Below are 24206 nucleotides of genomic sequence, written 5' to 3' on the forward strand. Positions count from 1 at the left end.
CCCAGAGAGCCCTGCTGAGGCCATCTGCTTGCATACTGCAGGCATTTCCTGTTGTCCCTCGTCGCGAACAGATCGATGGGGGGATGTCCCCACTTCTTGAATACGTGTTGTATTTGCTGGTCGTTCAGCACCCATTCGTGAACATCGTTCAGTTGTCTGCTGAGGGCATCGGCCTCCACATTTCTCACGCCTGGCAGGTGGAACGCCAAGATTTGCATGTTGTGTTGCAGTGCCCAATGCCAGATTTTTTGTGCCTCCGTCGACAGGGACCTGGACCGTGTCCCTCCTTGCTTCCTCAAGTAAAACATTGTAGTTGTGTTGTCCGTCATGACACGCACCACCGAGTTCCTCAACTGAGGAAGGAATGATTTTAGAGCCCATCGCACTGCTCTCAGTTCCAGCAGGTTGATAGGCAGGGAGGACTCTTGTAACGACCACCGGCCTTGTACCTGCAACGTATCCAGATGAGCTCCCCATCCGCTCAACGATGCATCCGTCACCACCGTCTTCTGGAACTCCGGTTCCACCAGAGGCATTCCTTTCGTTAGATGAGAAGACGCTTTCCACCAGCAGAGTGCTTGTACTAGTTGCTCGTCGACGACCAGTCTGTCGGACCAGCGACCTTGACTCTGCGCCCAACGGTCCGCTAGAAATTCCTGGCAAGGCCTCAAACAAACGGCAGTTGTTTATCAACGGAATGCAGGATGACATAGTCCCTAGCAGGGACATGTATTTGCGCACCGATACCCTGGTACCGCATTGCCATTCCGATGCCTTGCTTTGTAATTTCTGTACTCTCTCGCTGGATGGTCTTACAAGGTTTGTTTGCGTATGAAACTCCGCTCCTAGAAAAACCAAAGTCCTCGAAGGCTCTAAGGAGGATTTGCTGAAGTTTATCGAGAAGCCCAGTTTCTGTAAGAGGGACAACGTGGCCCCCAGACTGTTTCGTGTTTGTTCAGTGGACGAACCTCTGACCAGCCAGTCGTCTAGATAGGGATAGACGTGGTGACCTTCCTTTCTTAAATGGGCCGCTATAGGGGCCAGACACTTGGTGAACGTCCTGGGGGAGGACTTGAGACCGAACGGGAGGACCTTGAACTGGAAATGCTTTCGTCCGACGACGAACCTTAAATATCTCCTGTGTCGTGGACGTATTGGGATGTGAAAATAGGCGTCTTGAAGGTCCAGCGACGACAGATAATCCTTGGGTTGCACCGACCTGATAACCTCCTGGAGCTTTAGCATTTTGAATTTTAAGCTCTTTAGCCATTTGTTGAGTACCCTCAGGTCGAGAATGGGCCTCCATTTTCCATTTGGCTTCTTGACAACGAAGAACCGGGAATAAACTCCGTTTCCTTCCTGTGCCACAGGAACCTTTTCTACCGCTCCATTTTTTAGCATAAGCTCCACCTCTTGTCGTAGGACCCGAAGGTGGGGCTGGGCCGAAAACACCGGCGGAAGACGTGGAGGCTTGTCTTTGAATTGAAGCGCATGACCCATGCGAATCGTGTCCAGAACCCATCGATCTGTGGTGATGCATTTCCATTGGTCGATATGATGAGACTCGGCCCCCCAGGACGTTCCGAAGGCCGTCATTGGTTGCCGGTTTGCTTGCCCTTCGAAGAGTAACCCGAGCCACGTCTTCTGGAGGCTTGATAATCTCTACCTCTTCGTGCCGACTGGGATGCACGTCTGAAACCTTGTGAAGAGTACGAGGACCTGTTAAATCCCCGGTCCCTAGAGGCTCCAAAGCGGGAGTTTCCAGAAGCACCCCTGAATGGGCGAAAGGAGCGAAAATTTCTACCTGTCTGGAGGGCTCCCAGAGACCTAGCAGTATCCGTGTCTTCCTTCATCCCCTTCAAGGCTTCATCTACCTTTTCTCCGAACAGATGTTCTCCTTCACATGGCATGTCAAGGACTTTGTATTGGACTTCGGGACGGAAAGTAGTACATTTGAGCCACGCTTGTCGACGAAGTACTACGCCATGATTGATCTGTTTGAAACCAGACTGCTAGGTCAACTGCAATATTAATTGCGTGGTTCGAAGCCTCTTCGCCATCTCGTACAAGTAACATGGCTGCTTTTCGGTGTTCTTCTGGCAGATGTTCTAGGATAGGGGCTAGTTTGTGCCACATTTCTCTATCGTATCTTGATACGATAGCCAAAGAATTGGCTGCCCTTACCGTCGTCGCGCCAACTGAGAGCACCTTTTTTCCAAAGGCGTCCTGCCTCCTGGCCTCGCTTTCTGGTGGGGTCGAACATTTTTGCTGTACTCTGGCCTTCCTAGCCGCTGCTGCCGACACCACGGAGTCTGATAGAGGTTGTGCCGTTAGACATTTTGGAGTGGACTCCGGAGCTTTAAACTTTTTCTCTATACGCCCCTTGATAGCCGGCTCCGAGAACGGATGGCGCATCGTCTTGAGGCCTTCTTGCCACACGTGGTCCAGAATTGGGATGGCAAAAACCGATTTCCTCCTTTGACCCATATGATTAAAGAGAAAACAGTCTTTCTTTTGTTCCTCAGGAATCAAGCCGAACTCGGAACACGCCTTTCCCATCATGGCGTGGAAGGCTCCCACATCATCCGGAGGAGACGGTTGTGCCTGGCTCCTCGTAGACTCTACCTCCACATCCGAATTCCATGTTGGGTCTCTCGACGGTGACAGGGAAATGTCTGACCCCGAGTCACCCTGGATAGAATCAGACTCCGATAGCTCACCCTCCTCCTGCGCTCGAGGACGATCCTTCGCCACCTGGGAGGCTGATGGGCTTTTGGTCGTCGAGCGGGCTGTTTGAGCTTGTTCGTCGACGGAAGGTACAGGAAAAAGCGACAATGAGGTCCCAGGTTGAGGGATCTGCGTATCCAGACGCTGTAGGAGTTTCTGCAGCGTATTAAGCACATCCAGAGACAAGACCGTCTGGGGGGTCAGCAACGTCGAGGATAGAGGGACCATACCCCCACTCGCCGTCGAAGTGGAAGGCCGTAAGCCCAAATCCGACGGCTGTAAAACCATGCCACATTCCCCTTCCGCCGACAGCGCCGGCAAGGCCGTGTCCGGCTGCAGTAAGACTTCAGGGGGGACCGGGTCGTAGACCTCTGGTTGCCAAGCCATAGACTGAGTTGCCGTCGACGAAGGAATCCCCACCGCTGCAGCCTGAACAGTAATAGGCATCGTCAACGACACCGGTGTCGACTAGCAAGTAGCCAGCGCCGAGACTTTAGACTTGGAAGCCGATTTCGATGCCGATTTCCCGGCTGAAGAATCCCGACTCACGGAAGACCTATGACGGTCCCCTGAGGAGGATTTTGACGTTGCTTGCCTCACCGTCTTAGATAATGAGGAGGAGGAGGACTTTTTGTGTGATGAGGAAGACCCAGCATGCTTCCCCGTAAGCTTGTCATCAGGGAGGTTGTCGACCGGCCGTACCTTCTTCGAGGGAGGTTCCGACTTGCTCCTGGAGGCCGTTGAGCCAACTTCTGATGCCGGATAGGCACCCGCTCCATCGTTAAGCCAGTCGACCAACCTTCTTTTTCTGTCTTTAAGGGTTTTTTGGGAGAAACCCTGGCATATCTCACATGTATCCGCCGTGTGGTGCGGGTGGAGACAGTAGATACAATCCATGTGGGCATCACCTTCATAGACTTTTTTGAGTCCACATGTCGCACAAGGGCGAAATAACGCTTTTCCGGACATAATTCTCCAGAATATATCGTCGCCGAAGCGAAAGAAAAAACAACCTAATTTCTACTAGTAGTAACCACGAGGATCCCACTACTTTGAAAGACGGTTGAAATCTGGGGGAGCGCGGGGGAGGGTCCTGTATTTATATCATGGCGTCCTGACGCCGCGGGCAAGCATGATACAAAACGAGGCGGATAGGACGCATAAGCGTCGAAAAAGGTTTCCTACGGGAAAGGGTCTATATAATGTACCGGGGATTCCCAGCCTGACGACGGGGAATATTCTAAGCATGTGAATCCATGAAAGATCCAATGCTGGAAAAGTATGCGAAGATGGTCTGGTGTCAGTCATCTTGCTCGTGGTTGAACTCTACAGCACCCATGGGCCACGGTCTTTAGCACCCACTGGTCTGTAGTTATCCCCTCCCATGCCCGATGTTAGCCGACCCCTGACCGGGGGAGGCATGGGAGGTAACCCGAATCTTGGGGTCATTTTGAACCTGAGGCCGGAGAGCCTGAGGGGTAGAGACCCGGCCCTTCCTTTGCCACAACGCTGACCACTTTGGGGATACGGGGTGGTGTATCCACTATTTCCCTGTGGAGAATTCCAATTGTTTGCCGAGGAGTATTTATGTTGAGGAAAGCGTTGGCCACAAAAAAGCCGTTTGGACCCAGCTCCTTGTCTTGTAGAGGGTCATTGCGTAATTTGGTCCAGTGTTTTCAGGGTGTCAGGCTCCTTTTTTGTGGTCTCAAGGGCCTCATCGACCACCTTCACAAACAGGTTGGATTCTTCCATGGGTTTATTAATAAGTGATGCTTGCGTCTCTGGCTTGAATCCAGAGTTCCGTAGCCACGCATGTCTCTTCAGGAGTGTACCCTGAGCCATGGATCGACCAGCCGTTTCAGCAGAATCGAAAGTTTTCTTAAGTATGCTTTGGTTCACTTGTCTGCCCTCAGTGACAGTGATGATGAGTATGTAGAGGTTCGGGAACCTCTTGTATGCCTTCCTGTAGTAAGGCCCACTGGGCATCAGCGTAGCTGGCCAACAAGGTTGTGTTGTTGGCCATACGTGTTGAAAACGCTGCTGCGACCGTGATCCTTTTCCCAAGGGCATAGAGTTGTTTACCTTCCTTATCAGGGGTGCCTTGACGGTTAACAAAGGGACCCCTGCCCTCTTTCTTGTAGTAGTCACCAGCAGTGTGTCTGGGGTGGAGTGACCTCTGATATACAGAGGGTGTGAGGGAGAAGGACGAAAGAGCTTTTCTATTCTTGGGTTAACACCTCTGGTGAGAGCAGGTTTGACAAGGAGGGCCCAACACGTTTGATTGAATTGAGGAGAGGAATAGCCTGGCTGACCGGCGGCTTCTCCTTGAGTATGTCCTCCAAGAAGTACGCTTCAGGGACCGCTTCATCTGTAGCAATCGTAAAGTGATCAGCTGCTTTACGCAACATTACGTTAAAAGTCAATTGATCATCCACTGGCGAGGGTTGTTGTCTGGTGGGCGTGGACTGGGGAGAATCCAGAGAAAGAGCATGAGGATCTTGTGGATCTGGAGACTGCCATCATCGAGGGTCACCCACATCTGGGTTCTCCTCCCAGCCCTCTGTGATAATGCATGTCCTCAGGGTTGATGAATTCCTCATCCTGAGTGTCTGCAGTAATGTCTTCTTCAGTTAGGTCGTAGTTGTACATATACTCTTCCAAAGAGGGGTCAAAAAGCCTTGCAAATTTTGCTTTGGGGTCCACAGGGCTCTCATCCCGTGGCCTCCTAGGTGTGGGTTGTTCTGAACAGGAAACAAACCTGTCCAGCCTTTCCATGCAGTTTTCAAATTTCTCTCTAGTCCAAACCGAAGACCTAGAATGGTCTTGATGTGGTAAGGGGTCCTGAATACGCTCATCCGTCGAAAAACATCGAGACTTTAAGTCTCAACGTCCAAGACAGCCCTTCGCCCTCAGAGAACAACTGCTGAGGGACCGACAGAGATGTGATGTCTGTCTCTCTTTCGACTTATGGGTGGGTTCCGTTACTCCCCTTAGGGCATCCTTGGACCTCGGCGGATACTTGGCCTTTTCGTAGGCCTCGGAGCATCCCTGGACTGCCGTTTGAGAATCCGCTGAAACAATCCCAGCTAAGCTGTCAACTACGTCCTCCGCAGTCGGGAGGCGCATAGCTTCAGCCTGCGATTGCGAGGGAGTCTTTTTCGGCGCAGCCGGGGCCCAGTCTTTGGCTGTGCCGTCTTCGGCGGAACCGGAAACCTATCGTCGCCCTCTTGTGATGCGTCTCAACAGAACCTGGTATATTAGGGGTAGCGCCCTTTGTTTTCGATGGCCCGGTCGCTAGGTGCATATGCGGCTGCGGGGAGGGCTGCCGATCCTGGAGATAGGCGGGTGCCGCCTGAGCGTTCAGTGTACCCGTTGGGGCTGAAGTCTTCGACCTGGCGGAAGATTGACTTGGGGTTGTGTGTTTGGTGCTGTGTACATGCTTGTCTTTGTCGCTGGGGTGTGACTTGCCCATAGCAGTGCCTAAGACGTGCCTAGCGGAGCTGGGGACATACTATGAGGAACACCAGTGTTCCGTTGAAAGGTCAACAACCTCTGGTTCGGAGATTTGATCGTCACTCTCGCCATCTTCAAATTCGGTGGCTGCGGCAGCGGGAGAAAACTCGGCCTTCGACATACCATAGGCTGCCCACCGCTTGACTCTACGCTCCTTTAATGTCTTAGGACGGAGGTACTTACAAGCCGCGCATTCTTCCTCTTTGTGATTGAGGGGCAAGCACCGGTTACACCGTCTGTGCTTATCTTTCCAAGTAAATTTGCTCTTACAGATGAGTCCTCTCCATAGCTGAGGATGGGTCGAGTGACAAAGACCAAAGGGGAAAGCGAAAGGAAAGGGCATTCTCAAATTATAAGAAACATGTCCACCCTGACCCCCACTCTCCCTACTGTGTAGGCCGGCGGAAGGCCCAGCTATGTGGTCAGCAGCGCCGACTGGATCACCGTCTGTTGAAGTTCTGAAGGTCTTCGGTGGAGATCTGGAACAGCCATCAAAAGAAGGGACGGATAGGGTGATCTGAATTATTATTAATAACTATTCGACCAAAGGCTGAGGGGACAATAAGCAATGTCTTTGACGAGCTCTGCATATTGCGACTAGTATGCGGGCGGAAAAAAACAATCTGAGGGATCTCGATGCGCAAGGTATCTTGGGTACACGACACGTCACGGAGGGATAGTGTTACAGGCACGCCCATGTCATCGTCCCCTTTCGATTCTTGAAAGACAAGATGCAATACTCTGCGGTTACCACTGGATGTGGGACCATATGCACAGCATGTGGTTCTAAGCAGATTAAAGACCAGAACATCCTTTACAATTCCAAGAAAAGACATTAAAAAAAATAAGTGCTGAGATAAATATAAAAAGCCTATTAATTGATCATAGGGGATACAATTTTCTCTATAATGCCCATCAGTACAATATTATACTTCTGTACTAAGTTGCCAGTTGGAACCTCCCTTGTGTAAGATGCAAAACCTTTCCCACCAAATGGGGCGTGCAACTGTGGCAGAGAGAGAGTACCAGGCCCAAGGTTCATTGTGCAAATTACAAATTCTTTCATCACCCAGGGCTCACTTTATTAAAATATAGTATTTCTCATTGCACCAGACAGGAAAGGGCTCAAGTCCTTGTCCATGCCTGGAGCAAATAGTTCACCACACTATGCATTGCCAAAGGATCCATGGCTCCACTGCATGATAAGCATGCTTCCCTCGTGGTTCTAATTTCACAAAACCTGAGCACAGGTCTGAAATACCTTTTCCTAATGTAAAGATATTTTGGGCAAATTCGAACAAACTGAACGCTCTCAATTTCGTTTGGTAAAAAGGGACAATTTGGCGAGACAGTGTTGTTCCACTTGTTTAACACTTGCAAGTGGCAATATCCCCAAGTGCAGCTTTGTGACCAATGTGCTCATTTGTTTGGGGTACATGCAATACAGGTACATCTCATAACCATATCACTCCTTCAACAGCCAATACCCTTGTAAGGATACTCGATTGAGTAATCTGGGCTGTAGCATCAGCTTTCCATTTCGAAGCATAAACCGCTTTAATTTGTGAGTTCAAACAATTAGTCATACTTTCAGGGTTTTACCAGAGGTCTTCCTACACAATGGCCTGAAGTTTTTTTTTTACCCCCAAAAACCAGGGTAGGAGCAAACCCACTTCGTGGGTCATGCGATCCGGGATTGCTTCCTTATACTTGCCCAGCCTGGGATTAGCCCAGACAATTGCCCAATAAAGCACAGGATTAAAGTACAAATATATCCAATGCTATGGAAATCTGTCTCCAGGACTGTAATGCATTATATGGTTGCCCCAGTACACCTTTCAAGAACCTTTGTTCCACAATTTGGTGCCTACCGTGTTATTCACACCCCTCACCCACCCCCCATAACTCGGCACCATGTAGAGCCGCCGGCCTCGCTTGACCTTTGTAGGTTTCAAGGGAGACTCTCACCGCACCACTTCCATGCTCCATTGCAAACCTGGAAATTGCACCACTAAGTGCAGTTCTCCCCTCACTCTCAAGCTCAAGTAATTGTATGACTCCACTTGTTCTATAGGGCCTTGTTTGATTTCTAACGTTACACATGAATATTTCATGGCCTTACGTTTCCTAAATATTATCGATTTGGATGTCTCACTATTAATGGATAAACCATTCACATCACAGAAACCTTCGAAGATCTTTAGTTCGCAGCTGAGGCCTATTGGTGTAAGGGAAAGCAGGACTGCATCATCTGCAAATAATAAAATTGGCATTTTATCTATCGCCAGGGTTGGGGCATCTGTCGGGTTACTCAACAACCCTTCGGTGATCCCATTTATAAAGATGCAAAATAACCTAGAGGCTAATACGCATCCCTGCAATATATCCATTTCATTACTCACTTTGGGGTTGTGCGCCCATCTACAGTGTTTAATTATAACTTTATTTCCTGAATACAGGATCTGGTTGGCCCTCAAAGCTGAGGGGATACCCAGTTCCTCCAGCACCTGCCAAAGCCTTTCTGCTGGGACCCGGTCAAACGCTGTTCTAAGATCTATAAATACGGCAGGGTTTCATCACCTTCTGTGGTACCAGTGTAAGTTTCAGTAGGCCATGTGCAGCATTGTCCAATCGGGCCCTTAAGATGGTTATGATTGATTTCCCCTACCTTGGAGCTCCTTGGTCTTCAACTCTGGGAATACAGTCAACTTCAAAGTCCTCAATCAGGTTCCAGTGAATTCAAGAACTCTCCAAAGATTAAGGGGGCGCGGTGCCCCCCCTCCTCCCCTTATAGGCAAAATGTTATAGAAGATTAGCAGCCAGCGTGGAGGAGCAAACAATTAGGTTGCTCGGATTGCAGGCTGAATCCCACGATCCAAGCAACCCAATGGCTGCTCCCCCGCCCCGAGGAGGCGATTTTGGTCTTGAAGAAGGCGATTTAACCAACGCATATTGCTGAAACCAGTTGACAATATGAATGGACATCTCAAAATTTTCAAAGATGCCCATAGTCAATCGCTTAATGGAATAGGAAATAAAGCTATATATATATATATATATATATATTATATATATAATTACATTTTAACCATTCCCGAGTTCTGGGTATATAGGATGGAAGAATACAATTTCAGGTTCCTTATCTATCCCGCAATACAGGATTTTTACCTTTTTTAAAAAAAATTAAAATTGCCACCACAACGGTTTCCAAGCACTTTCAAAGAATTATTTTTAAAATACGGGTTTTCTGTTTCTCAAAACATGTTTTGGGTTGAATAAAAAAGAAAAATAATGTAGAATTAGATTTTCTTTTCCTATCAACTTTCTTAGTAAGGCGGCGCATCACCTCCCTACTAAGGACATGCACTAACTAAAAGGGTTAGCTTAGCCTTTCTAGAGGGACCAGCCTCTTTGGGATAGGACACTGAAAGGGAAACTTTCATTATGTGTACTCTCTGATAAGGGGAGTTGAAAATCAATAATACCCCGGTGGCCGCTTGTGTTATAGTTGCTCCCACAGCCCGCCACCATCCCCTCAACCCCTCCCTTCCCTTAGTCACTGTTCACCTCTCGTCCCCCATCCTTCTACCCCACTCACCTTATTCTTTTGGCAGCGGTGGTACCCCACGCAACCATGTAAATGGAAGAGGCTCGACTTGGGAGTCCCGCTCTCCAGTTCCACAGTGGCCATTTAAGTTAAGTATTTTGTATGAATGAACAGGACTCCGCAAGGCATCCCGTTCATTTCATTTCATTCCATCAGCACCCTGGGTATAGGGATTGCAAACCCAGGATGCTAATAGCAATAACACCATATCTGGCAGGCCAGACAGGGTGGCAACGCCCCCAGAGCCCATCGATAAGGCCCTCGTGAACTTGGGCCGTAACCACTCAATCCACCCCGTGAGATCGGGCATTATTGTTTAATTGGCCAACAGCCAGCCTCTTAAGGGTCCAACACAGGCTAGTTTAACAAATGTAATTTGACTTCCGACATACATAGAGTGCCTTGTCTGCTGGAAGTGGGGTCGCAGTATAGGGTGCTTGTGACCCATAGCAAAATCGAGATGGGGAGAACCCTCACTGCGCTATTCTAACTCTGCCCCCTGCCTTTCCCTTCCTACTTCAATAGGACTCCAGTAGTTAGAGGAGCCATTGTAATGACAGGGCTGTCTTTAAAGCACTGCTTCCTAGGGGAGCCACCAAGGAGTGTGCCTGATGCCTGGAGGAAGAACAGAGTGCCTTTCTTAGGGGGCTCAAAGAGGGCTGACTGGGCTGTTGCGACCTAAGCCAGAGCTGCAAAAAGTAAACAATTGAAATGCTAAATCCTTTCGAATTCAGCCCGTCTCAAAGGATCAGAGATCTACAAGGCATGGTCAGCTTTTGAATAGATGGGACGAGTCATCTTGATTTCAGCAATGTTCTAGATGGTCCCCACAGATGGGCCTCCACAGTGAGTCAGAGGGAGAATAGTCTAGGCTTCGGGGGCATGTTCAAACCACCCAGCTGCAATATACATGTTTAAATAACAGGTACTGTGAACCCATGTCTGCGCTTGAGAATTCTGGAAGAGAATGCCTGGCAGATGGAACCGAAATCCAGATTATTGTCTGGGCACAAAGACACTCCTGGTGCATGTCCTCCACATAGATGTTTTCTAGACTAGAGGTGGAACAGGTCTTGAAAAGACTTCTTGGCCTTGGAATCAGTCAAGGGGAAGGGACACTACACAGTTGAACTTCTGTCCCCAGCAGGGGAGCACCAAGTGGGTGCAAGAACTTCTAAACCCCAGAATAATAAACTACTTGAAGCTTTCAAATGATGATGAAAGTAAAGATGGATGATAAACATTCTTTAAAAAAAAACCTAGGACTCCAAACACTAAATGTGCGGTAAACTGTCGGAAGATGAACTCTAGGTGGAGCTAAGAGGCAGTGCCTATTGTCCCAAAACTGTGTAAAGAAAGTGAATGCAGTTTTTGGTTTTCACGAAACTGCTTAATGTTCGAGGACTGCAAGCCTGACTGGGAATGTTCTAACAGCATGTGAATCTATGCAAGATCCAATGCTAGTGACATGGTGCCTTTTTTCTCATTGAATTCATGTACGAACATCTGGCAGCGGTAAGAGACTGAAGTCTATTCCAACAGACCGGGAACTCCTCATCTTTGATCACTAGCTTGACGACATGTATTTTGATGCCTATTTTTGAAGGGGAAATTAGTGTTGGGCATCCTGTAATGGTGACCATTCTTGGTGTGTCTCACCACTTTTTGGTGCAGAAGTTGTGGAGGGTTTGGGGGTCAGGCAGTTTCTCTATGGCGATCACACCTTCTATCCACTTTCCCCAGGCAACAATGGTGGTGGTGGTGGTAACAACCTGGTTCAATGCAATGGCTCAGACAGGATGGAAGGAAGGGCCTCCTTGGAATCCCAGTTGTGGCAATGGAAGAGCAAGTCCCACTTATCTAAACAGAGTTTGTCACCTGTGGGAGGTTTGGGGTGCCCCTGGTGAAAAATAATGTGCATGATGGACAAAATACTTTGGATTAGACAGAAGTGATCCTTGTAACACATCCCAACAGGGACACAGAAGACAACCCAGAATATTTACTATACAACTGCCTACAAGAGAAGAGAAAGCAGTTTTTCTAATAAAGTGCTCCTTATAAAGACACCTTCACAGCCCTCCAAAAACTCCAAGAAAATGTGAGGTGGATCTGTGGAGATGAGGGGGTGGGGAGAGTAGAGGCCTTGGTGTCTCCTAAATAAACTGTGATAAGTTACAGACTCCACGCTTTCCAATATTCTGGTATGTGCCCAACCTCAACTGGATAACCGCTATTGCTTTGAGGATCCCATTTTTAATTATCATAGGAATTCTTTTTATGAGTTTTACTTGTGAAAAAAGTAGAATACCAAGTCTTGAACTTTGTGCCAACATCCCAAAGACGACGAATATCACTTTTTATTTCTGTGTCCTATGCTTAGTGACCTTCAATGCACCTGGTTGTATCCAATGCTTAAGCACTTAAATATATCTACTTTGACGGAAGAGTTGGTTTTATGGAAGTCAGTATGGAGCGAGCTTTGTGTTAACAGTTTCAGGATTTCGTAACAGAGTATGGGAAGAGACTATGGAAATTCTTGAAATACCATTATGGGGGTGATAATATATCTCCTATTAGGTACTAATTCATGAAATTACTACAATTGTGTATTTGAAATGTTTGCTACCCAATCTTGTTAGTACTTTAAGTGAAAAAGCGACTGATGACCAAACAACTAAGCTTTCTTTTTTAGAGCAGATCAAGAGACACAAAAGAGCGAACCGCACCAAATCTCAGCCAAGAAAAACCGTAGGTTTTGCAGTACCTTTAACAAATTCAGGAACCCTATCAGAAGAAAGAAGAGGAAGAGCTAACTAACAACCTAAAAGACCTACAAGAAGAAATGGATCAAAGATGGACAAGATCTCAATCGCAGAAACAAACGGGACAGGGGAGCAACAAAGCCTAGTAATGAACCTTTCTAACAAAGAACTGACATCTACAGAGATCCAAGTGCTCAACAAGGGCCTTTCATTCTCACCATCGAGCCACAATACCTATGTGGACATTCAGATCGACCACTTTAAATGTACACGCCGTCTCAAATTGAATTTTTTTTTTGCTACAAAACAGACGATATATAGAACAAAAGAGAGAAAACAACCCAGCACCCTAACTCTAGGTGACCATGAAGATATATGTACCAAGCACACTGGACAAAGAAAATGCCATCAGTTAAAAAAAAAAAAAAAAAAAAAAAAAAACTATTGCAGAACTCGCAATAGAAAATGTGGCTATGAATATCCGGAAATTGAAAAATAAATCAAAATTCACACCTCAGCTGTTCGCAGAGAATTACATTGACACATTCCAACAAGCGGTTATCAATGAACTGCACAAATTAGAAGACCAAAGAGACCATAATTACAGCAACCAAGATATCACCAAAACTGAAATCGCCACCTTGAAACAACTACGCAACGAAGATACTATTATAATAAAAGAAGCTGATAAAGGCAGAAATATTGTAATAATGAACAAAGAGGTCTACATAAAAATGGCAGAGAACCACCTGTGCATACCGGCCAGTTATACCAAACTCAAGAGCAATCCGCAAGCGAAGATGGTGGCAGAACATGAACGGCTTTTGAAACACTACCAAGCCAAAGGCCTCATCACAGATGATTAATTCAACTACCTTAGGATCACCTACCACACCATGCCAACGCTCTTTCCTGCCCAAAATACATAAACCATTCGAACTATACCAGAAGGAAGACCAATAATTAGTGGAATAGGAGGACACTCAGAACCACTAGCAAGATATATGTGAACAATGTCATCCAGCCACTTGTTACAATACCAACGTACTAGAAAGACTCTTGTGGATACACTAAAAATACTATCAGAAATCCAATGGGAACCAGGATTCCTATTGGCTACCCTGGATGTAACAGCATTGTACATGTCCATAGATCATGAACTAGCCATCAAAAGTTTGGGATTCCTACCAGCAAACAAATCAGCCTCATACTATGACCAATCAGAAATGACGAAATAATTCCTGAAATTCTCAATAGACAATCTATTCATCTTCAATGGAGAATATTACAAGCAAACAAGGGGAATAGCAATGGGTGCAAGCTATGTGCCAGCGCTAGCAAATTGCTTAATGCACGCATACGAAAGGAAACATGTAATGACCAATCAGATTCACAGAACGAATAGTCCAGTGGTTCCGCTACATTGACGTCATCATCCTAATATGGAAAGGATCATCCTAACAACTGAGTGAGTTTGTATGTAATCTCTATGCCAATACATTCGGAATAGAACTCACAAGCCACGTCAGTGCCACCAAGATTGACTAACAATAATTTAATAATATAATAATATAATAATATTGTTAGGTCAAGATTGACCTAACAATAATGGTACATGAGAATAAACTAACTACTAAAACATACAGTAAACCCACTGAAGTTAACCCAGTGCTCCATGCAAGCAGCTGACACAGGAAAAGTGTCATCCAAAACATCCCACAAGGGGAATATATCAGAGCCAGATGCAACTGCAATACTGAGGAATACTTTGAAGAAGAATGCAACCTACTAGACCACAGGTTTCATAACAGAGGATACTCGCCTCAGTTAAATTTAAAACCCTCTCCATTGTCCACAAGGCTTTCTGGGGCCTGGGTCCAAAATCCCTTCAGCTATCCCTTCACAAATACCTCCTCTCGAGCTCTTTGCTCCTCTACGTCTAACTCCCTCAGGGTAAGTCGTTTCCCAAAGAAACGAGCTGGGGGTAGATCTCGGTCTTCGGCTGGGGCCTCCCCCTGGAACAGCCTCCTTGCCACTCTAAAACTTGAGGAGAACCATCTCTGGTTCCGGAAGTACCTCAAGACCCTCCTCTTTTCTTCTGCCTTCGCTCCCCCTCTCCCCTGCTGATCTGTTCTCTCTTGGCACCGTGCACCTGGCCACCCTGTCTTTTGGGCCCAGGTACCTGCTCATCCTGCCACCCTCCCGCACTGCCTCCGGGTCACCCCTTGCACTGGGGTCTATATCTGTACCCATACAGCACCCCCTTTTTCTTCATGCACTTATCAGACCTATCCTGTCTGCTGCCTTAAACCTAGCACTTGCAAATTGCTGGCTGCACTACCACCGTTTGTTGCCTTTATTATTTATTGTTATTTATCTGTTTTTCCTCTGCTTCAAACTTTCCACTTCTCCCCCTTCAATGCACTTTTCCCCTCCCCCTCTCCCATGCACTTGCGCGTTCTCAATGTCACTGGGCCTAGTAAGATCGCCGTTTTGTTCTCCCCTGTTCCCCTCCCTTGCCTTGCCTCGTCGCGCTATGAAACACTTGTGTACGAGCGCGATAGAAACAAAATATCAATATCCCCGTTGAACCTTTCAAATGCAAAAAACAAAACACTCCATGCCAAGGAAAACACTTCACACCAAAAGAAAAAACAACAAGCAGAGACACCTCAATAAGATTTGTAATCCAATACAACAGACAGCCACAAGGTACAAAAATCCAAACAAAACATTGGGAACTACTAATGATGGATGAACATATCAGACCCTGGCTCAAGCCATATCCAAGTCCATTCTTCAGTAGAGCGCCAACATTGCGCAACATTTTGAGTTCATCATTTTTGGCACAGAAAAACAACTGCCAAAGATTGGCTCCGTGCATATGCGCCAATTGGGTTCACAAAGTGTGGCACATGCTCAATGTGCAAATATGCCATACAAAACCAAATTGCCACCTTCAAAGGCTGTCCACAGTTTAAAATTACTGAGCACTTAAACTGCAGAACTAAATATGTGATCTATGCAGATAGATGGCACCATCTGAGAAGGACGCGAGAGAATGAGGGAGCACCTGAACAGCATCCACTCACAGGATCCAAAACTACCCTTGACAAACCACAGGCAACAACATCAAATGGAGGACAAGAGCCAGATATGATTCATTGGCCTACGAACAATCAAGATTGGAACAAGAGGAGGAAACGGAATGCAGAAACTACGACAAGAAGCATCAAGATTAATTTGTCGTTACAGGATGTGTAAAAAAATGGCCTTAACACTGATCATGAATACAATGTTGTCTTTTGAAACATCCTTGAACACCCTTCATCTCTCCCGGTATGCCCACCAACTCCCCCTTTCCCCAGCCCCATGCTAGCACCAGCACAACAGCAGTTAGACCATGATCAAGACCAGGACAGAGGAACGCCCCCAGGACGACAGGCCACTACCCAACCACATGATCGCTCCAGCATATAGGTACAGAACACACCCAAAATCCATCACGATAGTGAGACATACCTAATAAGATGGACCGCTTTTCCTTTGCATTGCATGACCACCCAACCTATGTGCCACAACAATGGGTCCAGTATGAAATGAAAACACCTTGTCGCAACAGCGAGGCATATCATGAGATGCGCTCACTATCTTTATTCACATCACTTGCACACTGCACAACATAGCTAATCCTCTCAACCAGTGGACACAGTGCTACCGCACTGCTGCCCTCGCGCAGAACGAGGGATTTTCCCATGACAAGGAAAGACTTATTCTCTAATCGTCGTGAGAGCTAAAATAATAATGAGATTTCCTCCACCACCGTAACCTGCACAAACAAACCATATCCTCCCATCACAGGACACAACATATCGCCTTATTGCCCATGGCAGACTAAGAGCATTGTCTCAATCAGACGCATGTGCACGAGCAACCTACCTCCATATAACAGACATCTGCGCCGAAACCTACACGGCAGACATACTGAGGATGCATAAGCGCCATGCCAAATTGAAACCAGGTAAGCTTGCCCCTGTCGAGGCGCCGCGACAGCGGTCCCCCAAACACCCACGGGACGTAAACTCCAACATCGTGGATGCAGGAAAGCCCGCACTCACCACGCCAAACCTCACGCAACCACCAGTACCAGCATTAATGTGGGATTGGTTCGGGAGGACAGCTCTGGGGCAAGGTGCTCACCTTGGAAGCAAGAGGACACGGAGCAACACAGGTTCGATCCCCGGGTCCGCGCTTAGAAACCTCTGGGTATTAAGCACGTTATAAATAACCTATCATATCATAGCCCGCACACACCAAACACCTGGTTCCCCAAACAGGAGCTTCGTGGCAGCAACTGAGTCATCCCACGTCACCATCACTGGGCCTGGTCTCCGATGCCGCAACCGGTCACGCCACTCACCCGTGGCAACCCGCAACCTAGATTGGGCCATATACGTAAATCTGCTTTTCACCGTCCTTATTAATTGCGAGGGACAATTCCTTAGGACAGCCACCTGATACTAGGATCGCACAGAGGCAGACCAGTCATGGGTAAAGGACACCCAACCACAGCACAGGCCACCCCTGAGGTAGAAATAACAGGACTACCCTTCCCAGGATCAGATCCACGGAGCACCCGCTCAGGCACTCCCACACCAACCCCACATCCACTCCAGATAGATTATTCCACACCCAAGAGAATAGGCAAGATTAAACAAAATCAAGTTCTAAAAAAGTTCCTCTCTCAAACGAAATATCCCCCAGGACCTAGATTAAAAATGCCAATCTCTGCTTACAGGTCCCAATGGGAACCCAGCTGTGATATACAGGACTGACTCATTTGATACAGGACCCCACACGGGACAAGATATAACTATTATTAGGGAAGAGGACACCCCCCACCAAACCTACCATACATGCTCCGTTCCATCTGTACTTCATTAACCTAGTACTCTCCTTCCTCCGCGCCCTTTTCTTCCCCCTTTTTTCTGACCACTGAATTGTCATAATCACATGTACCAAAATGTAATATGTGCCTAATGGAAAATAGTTACTGTGCACGTTCTCCATACTCACTACCAATATAATGTTACCACTTTTGCACTTGCACACATATCACTCACAAATATCGCCAAAACAAACACTGTTGAAAATGTGTGTAACTTTAAACTTGCATCAGCCTTGATAGAGACCCACGAGGCCGAAACACATGTCGGGTGACCACAATTGGGACCATGAGCCTGCACCACAATTGATGAATAAATCCTGCACTTATCACTAAAACGCAAACAGCGTGGACATTTTTATTTTTCAAAATAATAAAAACACAAGGTATCCAGGAAACCCCACCCCTCCCCCTTATCATAAATTGTTTCTGTATTGCGTTTCTAATGTGCTTGTTTTATGGACCAGGTTTCCGAAATAACCGCGTTTCAGAGTCCAGGCGTGCTGACCCTAGATTCCTTTGCTGTTGCAGCGTGTTGGAAACTTTCTTCCACATGATCAAGTAATGCCGGGTGGCACTGAATTTCTCGGAACAGGGTATGGCCAAACTATCAGATGCTATGGAAAAGGATTCCACTGCATCTGTGACTGATTCCACTAGTTATATGGGGCGCAATGAACTACCAACTGGTATGGGAAGCCCTTCTTCCCATGGCGTTTGCTGTAGTCATGAGATCTGGAGGTATTGTGAGGTGGTCCACTCATTCCCTCAAAAAGAATGGAGGGTGGTCATGGATAGAGTAAATGACATGGTGACAACTTCTAAGAACAGGGTAAGGCCTCTGAAGCATTTTAAGGTCCATGCTGGGGAAGCGAAATGACAAATATATAATCACACTTATCAGAAAGTGAGGATGGGATCTGGGGGAAGGCGGCAGAGAAATCATTCCCATTATTGGCTCAGACAACATTGTGACCTAGACCCATGCACTGCTGCTTTGTTGGGCACAGTCAAGTTGTGTTTTTTTTTTTTTAAAGGACAAAAGGATGCTTTAACTTTCATCACTGCTTAGACACACTTAACGTCTACTGTGCACCTGACAGGACATGAAATACTATCAAGGATATGGCCCAGTACTGTGCCTGTTTGTATTGAACAAAATCCCAATAAAAAAGCCAAATACCTTTTGCAACAGCAAGTCTATCAGTATAAATGATTAATGAGAAGGCTTCCTGTAGTATGTACCAATAATCAATGTTCAGCTAATGTAGCTTTAGATATATCAAACTATGTTGGATTTGTGTGCTAGACAAAATGCAATTTATATAGCAAAAGACATTGGAATAATGTATTCAGTTGGCAAAAACTGTAAGCAACTAAAAAACGTATAGTTTCTAAAGAAATTAGAGAGACTAAAACAGCACTGTTTTAATGGCAGGATAAGAGCAGAAGAGGTACAATACATTTGTTTAACCACTGGAGGGGTGGGGGGGGTAGGGGGGGTGAGTGTTCACAGCTCTTGGTCAAATCATGACTAACCAGCATGGCACAATGTTTCATATTAAGCTCACCTGGAGCGCACGGCGAAGGCGGTTTGGTAAGTGCTAGGGCAGCCACTGTTCCTGGTGAGGGAGGCTTTAAAGGTAAGTCGCTGTGAAAATCAGGGTGCTCGGGAGAAGCTGCTGAGCTTCTCTGTCTTGGGGACCGACTACTCCACTCTTCGAACCCACTCGAAGCAGCTGCAGTTGCAGAACTGCAGGTGGCTGTGGCCTTCCTTGGCTGCAGACAAATATCAAAAGAAAGAAAAAAATTAATGGAAAGATTACATTTGCACTACTGAACCACTGTACGCGGTCCAACGAACCTCAGACCAACATCAGGCAAAACATTCCTAAAAGAACCCAATACAAACACATACTAGTTTGGTGGTGCATTTTCTGAAATATGCGCTGAAATCTCAGAAGGTTGGTTAATGTTAGGTAAGAATTAGTGCAGTCCAACTGGTGTGGGACTACACAAGACATCTCCTTGGTATTAGGTAACCCACCTTTTAATATAGGCATGTACTACACAAGTTGGTAGTGTGACTGAGCAGCCAGGCTCATTATAAGAGGGGTAATGTGAGCTGTAGAGCTGTGCAATGAAACTAGTAAATGCAAGTATCCAATTAAACATTTAAAATTATAATAAATTAATTATACACAGATATCTATGGCATTCTTTAAAAAGCAGCCGTAGCTGTAACATTAATCCCAAGGTAGGATTCAATTAAAAAAGTGAACAATAAAGCAGGTGAGTAATTCATTCATATGTTACACATGTTCCAGCACCCGGAGGTGACGTCAGTATGACATGCATTACTCAACGTAATAGCATTTCTGATGATTATATGTGCTTAGATTCACATGCTGTGCATATGGTCCAACATCCAGTGGTAACCGCTGAGTATTGCATCTTGCTTTTCGGGAACCGAAAGGGGACGTCGGCATATGCGTGTCTGTAACACTATCCCTATTGTGACGTGTGTAGTACCCAAAATCCCTCACGCGCCGAGGTCTCTCCAATTGTATTTTTTCTGCCATGAGGGAGCCCAAGGCTATGGTGAGTGAGTACATAAAGAGAAAAGTAGTAAGATGCCTATGTTCCTTCCACCCTGAGCGGGGAGGTAGGGAGGGCGCATGTGAATCTAAGCACATACAATCATCAGAAATGCTATTACTGTGAGTAATGCATGTCTTCTGATGCTTGCTAACCTGCTTAGAATCGCATGCTGTGCATAGACTAGCAAGCAGTACCCGGAGTTGGAGGTTGGTTGTGAGGAGGAACAGTAGAGAAAAGATGTCTTAGTACTGCTTGTCCCACCTGAGAATCAGACCTAGAATGAGTGTCTAGGCAATAGTGTTTTGTAAAGGTGTTTACAGAACTCCAGGTTGATGCTTTGCAAATGGACTCAAGGGGAACATTTGCAATGAATGCTACGGATGCCCCAGTGCCTCGATTAGAGTGTTCTCTAGGCTTGAAAGGCAGTTCTCTCTTCGCAAGTGTAACATAGTGTGATGCATTGGACAATCCACCTTGAGATCGCTGATTTAGAGACAGGATCCCCTTCTCTACCAGCTGCCACTGAAAAACAAAGAATTGTTTAGTTTTACTCAGTGGTTTAGTTCTTTCCAGGTAAAACATGACTGCCCTGCGCATGTCTAGTGTGTGAAGGCTTCTTTCGGCCATGTTAGTAGGGTTCTGGAAGAACGTGGGTAGTTCGATTGACTGGTTCACATGGAACTTTGAAATACATTTCGGCGCAAACCTGGGGTGTGTGCGCAGAACTAACTTATCTTTGTGGACTGTAACAAAGGGGTCTAAAACAGAAAGAGCCTGTAGTTTGCTAACCCTTCTGATAGAAGTGATAGCCACTAGGAAGGCTGTCTTATAAGTCAGATCTTTCAAACTTGCTTTATGCATAGGCTCGAAGGGAGCTCCCATGAGCCTGGTCAACACCACATTCAGATCCCATCCAGGGGCAGGATGAGAGATGGAGGATAAATCCCCTTAACCCCTTCCATAAAGGCTTTAATTACTGGTATCTTTCACCACAATACTTTTTGCTGTGGTGTAGGCTGACAGAGCAGCCAGATGAACCTTTAGGGAATTGAAGACTAACCCAGAGTCCAACAGGTGGGTTAGATACAACACAATGTGTGAGGGTGAGAAAACGATGGGATTGACACCCTTGGATTTGCACCAGATGACAAAACTTTTCCATTTGCTGGCATAGCAATAACGTGCATTAGGCTTTCTCGCTGCCCAGAGTATGTCCATGCATCTCTGAGGGAGTTGCAAGTGTCCAAACTCTATGATCTCAGGAGCCAGGCTGCTAAATTCAGAGTATGTGGGCACAGGTGTAAGGTCTCCCTCCTGTCCTGAGACAACATGTTGTACGGGCAGGACAGTTTGACTGATGTGGAGAGGGACATTTCCATACGGTGTGTGAACCATGGTCGGCGGGCTCACATGGGAGCCACCAGTATCATGGTAACTGGTTCCTGGTGAATCTTGTGCACTATCTTGTTCAGAAGGGGAGTCGGGTGAGCATAGACAAATTTCCCCGACCAAGTTATCCAGAGACCGTTCCCCTTGGATCGGTTCTGGGGGTACCTTGAGGCGTAGTCCTGGCATTGGGCGTTCTTCTGAGCATCGAACAGGTCGATCTCTGGGAAACCCCATTCTGCGAAGACGTTGGACACAATGTCTTCGTGCAGCCGCCATTCGTATTCTTCTGGCAGAGGAAAATCTCTGCTGAGTACATCTGCCAGATGATTGAGTTCCCCTGGAACATGTTGGGACAACAAAAACATCTTGTGTTTGAGAGCCCATATCCAAATGTTTTGGGACAGCTTGGATAGCCCTGGAGAGTGAGTGCCCCCTGTTTGTTCAGGTAATACATTGCTGTAGTGCTGTCGGTAAGGATCAGCACTGTCTTCCCTTGCAGTTGCACCTGAAAGGCTTTCAATGCTTTGAACACCGCTAGTAGCTCCAGTAAGTTTATATGGTTGGACGCTACTTGAGGGGACCACACTGTGTGCTGTCTGCTGAAGCAGGTGAGGCCCTCCCACCCCGTGAGAGATGAGTGTTGTGAGAGTGGCTTCCACAGCAGGGGTGGTGAATGTCTTCCCCTTCAAGAGGTTTTCTCTTCACCACCACTGCAGAGAGAGAACGAGGGCTGGCGAGACAACTAACAGATCTTCCCATTGTCTGCTGGCCTGACACCACTGGCTGTTGAGCCACTCTTGCATGGGACGCATGCGCAGCGGCGCGTAGGGGCCAAGTATATACATGACGCCATCATCCCTAGCAAACGCATCGCTTTGCGTACCGTCACCTCCGGACTGGCTACAAATTGAGGAATCGGAGAGCATGTTCTGAACCCTCTCGCTGGAGGGGAAGACAAGACCGTCTTCTGTCCGAATTAGCGCTCCCAGAAATTGTTTTACTTGGCTGGGGACTAAGCTGGATTTCTTTTCGTTGATTGAAAAACCCAGGCTGAAGGGAAGAGCTACTGTTTTTTGGGTGCTCGCAAAACAAGCGTCGAACGAGTCCCCCGTAATGACCCAGTTGTCGAGGTAAGGGTAAACTGGGACTGATAGTCTGCGCAGGTGTGCTGCTGCCAATGCCAGGACTTTGGTAAACACCCTTGGCGCCGAGGCGATGCCGAAGGGGAGTACTTTGAACTGGTAGTGTTTGTCCTGGATCATGAGCCTTAGGTATTTTCTGTGCGCTGGCAACAAAGAAATATGAAAGTATGCATCTTTCATATCCAATGTTGCCATGAAGTCCCCCTGTTTCAGCAATGGGATCACCTCCTGCAGTGTTACCAAGCAAAACTTCTGGGGTTTTATAAACGTGTTCGCTGGGCGCAGATCCAGAACAGGACGCATGGTGAGATCCTTTTTGGGTACAAAGAAGTACACTGAATAAATACCCTCGTTTACCTGAAGAATAGGGACAGCTTCTATGGCGTCCTTTCCCAGCAGTGTTTCCACCTCTTGTATCAGGATCTCTAGATGGTCCGGTGAAAGGCGCCGTGAGCGCGGCGGTCTGAACTGTGGAGGTCGGGCGAATTCAATGCAATAACCGTGGGCGACCGTCTTTAAGACCCACTGGTCGGAAGTTATCCCCTCCCATGCCCTGAGGAAAGATGTTAATTGCCCCCCCGACCGGGGATACATGGGAGGGGACATGGACTTGGTGGTTCCTAGCGGTGCTTGTTGACGGGGAAGCGTAAACGTCCTGCCAGGAAGAGGCGTGCGGGGCACCTCGGTGTCGATAGTTCTGGACCGCAAAGAGTTGCAGAACTGTGGCCCAGCAAGGGCGTCGAGTCATCGGCGTCTGTGGTCTTTGGGTGGCGGGAAACCCACTGGCGGATGCTCCTCGGCGCGTCGACGGTCAGGCCTTCTCCAGCAGTATACAGCGGCGACGATGTGGATGAGAGCGTCCTGGGATCAATTAAGTTCTTAGGCAACAGGAGCACGGCGGCTCCAGTCGGCGACAGCGGTCGACGGCAGTGGCAGACAAGTCCGGGCGCTTCTCCTTGGAGTTCCGCAGCAGTCCCCGTATTGGGTCGGCAGCCTGTCGAAGGTCTGTCTACCAGGGAGCTTAGGCAAAGATCAGCTGTGCACGATGGTCCCTCGTAGCTCGGGAAGAGGGTGCCTTACCAGGTCCTCTCTGGGTCAGTGCTTGAAGTACAGCAGCTTTCAGATTGCGAAGGAGAGCAACAGCAATTCTTCTCGTCCAGGAGGCCTCAAGGTTAAGCTTCACTCCAGTTACTCATCGTAGTGGACTTCAGCTTCTGAACATAATTCCTTGCAGTGAGAGGTCCCCAGATATACTGTTGATCTCGCATTCATTCCGCTGGGTCGCACTCAAGCATCCAATCACGACTACGGGCGTTCATGCAGGCAGGCAACCAATCAGGCACACAAGGTATTCAGGCCATTCACTTCTCTCCAGAAACTCACAACAAGTTGGGTATTGGGACAAGTACCAAGCCATTCAACACTCCAAGCTGCATTCATACCGGTTTCGGGCAGGGCTGTCTCAACCATTGCGTCAACCACCAGATACTAGACAGCCACAACATAGAATGTATTTT

The 24206-nt window shown here is 47.3% G+C and overlaps 1 protein-coding gene across 3 annotated transcripts in view; it reads right to left on the reverse strand.

Annotated features, from left to right (window-relative positions):
• OTUD5 (OTU deubiquitinase 5) overlaps window positions 1-24206 on the reverse strand; it is a 731936-nt gene that overhangs the window by 125055 nt on the left and 582675 nt on the right. For all 3 annotated transcript variants that reach the window (XM_069645483.1, XM_069645484.1, XM_069645485.1), the window contains exon 7: window positions 19129-19336. In XM_069645483.1, coding sequence (XP_069501584.1) covers window positions 19129-19336 — 208 coding nt within the window. The remainder of the gene's footprint in view (window positions 1-19128; window positions 19337-24206) is intronic.

Source organism: Ambystoma mexicanum, chromosome 2p, assembly GCF_040938575.1.
Source record: "Ambystoma mexicanum isolate Mex_15411 chromosome 2p, UKY_AmexF1_1, whole genome shotgun sequence".
NCBI lineage: Eukaryota > Metazoa > Chordata > Amphibia > Caudata > Ambystomatidae > Ambystoma > Ambystoma mexicanum.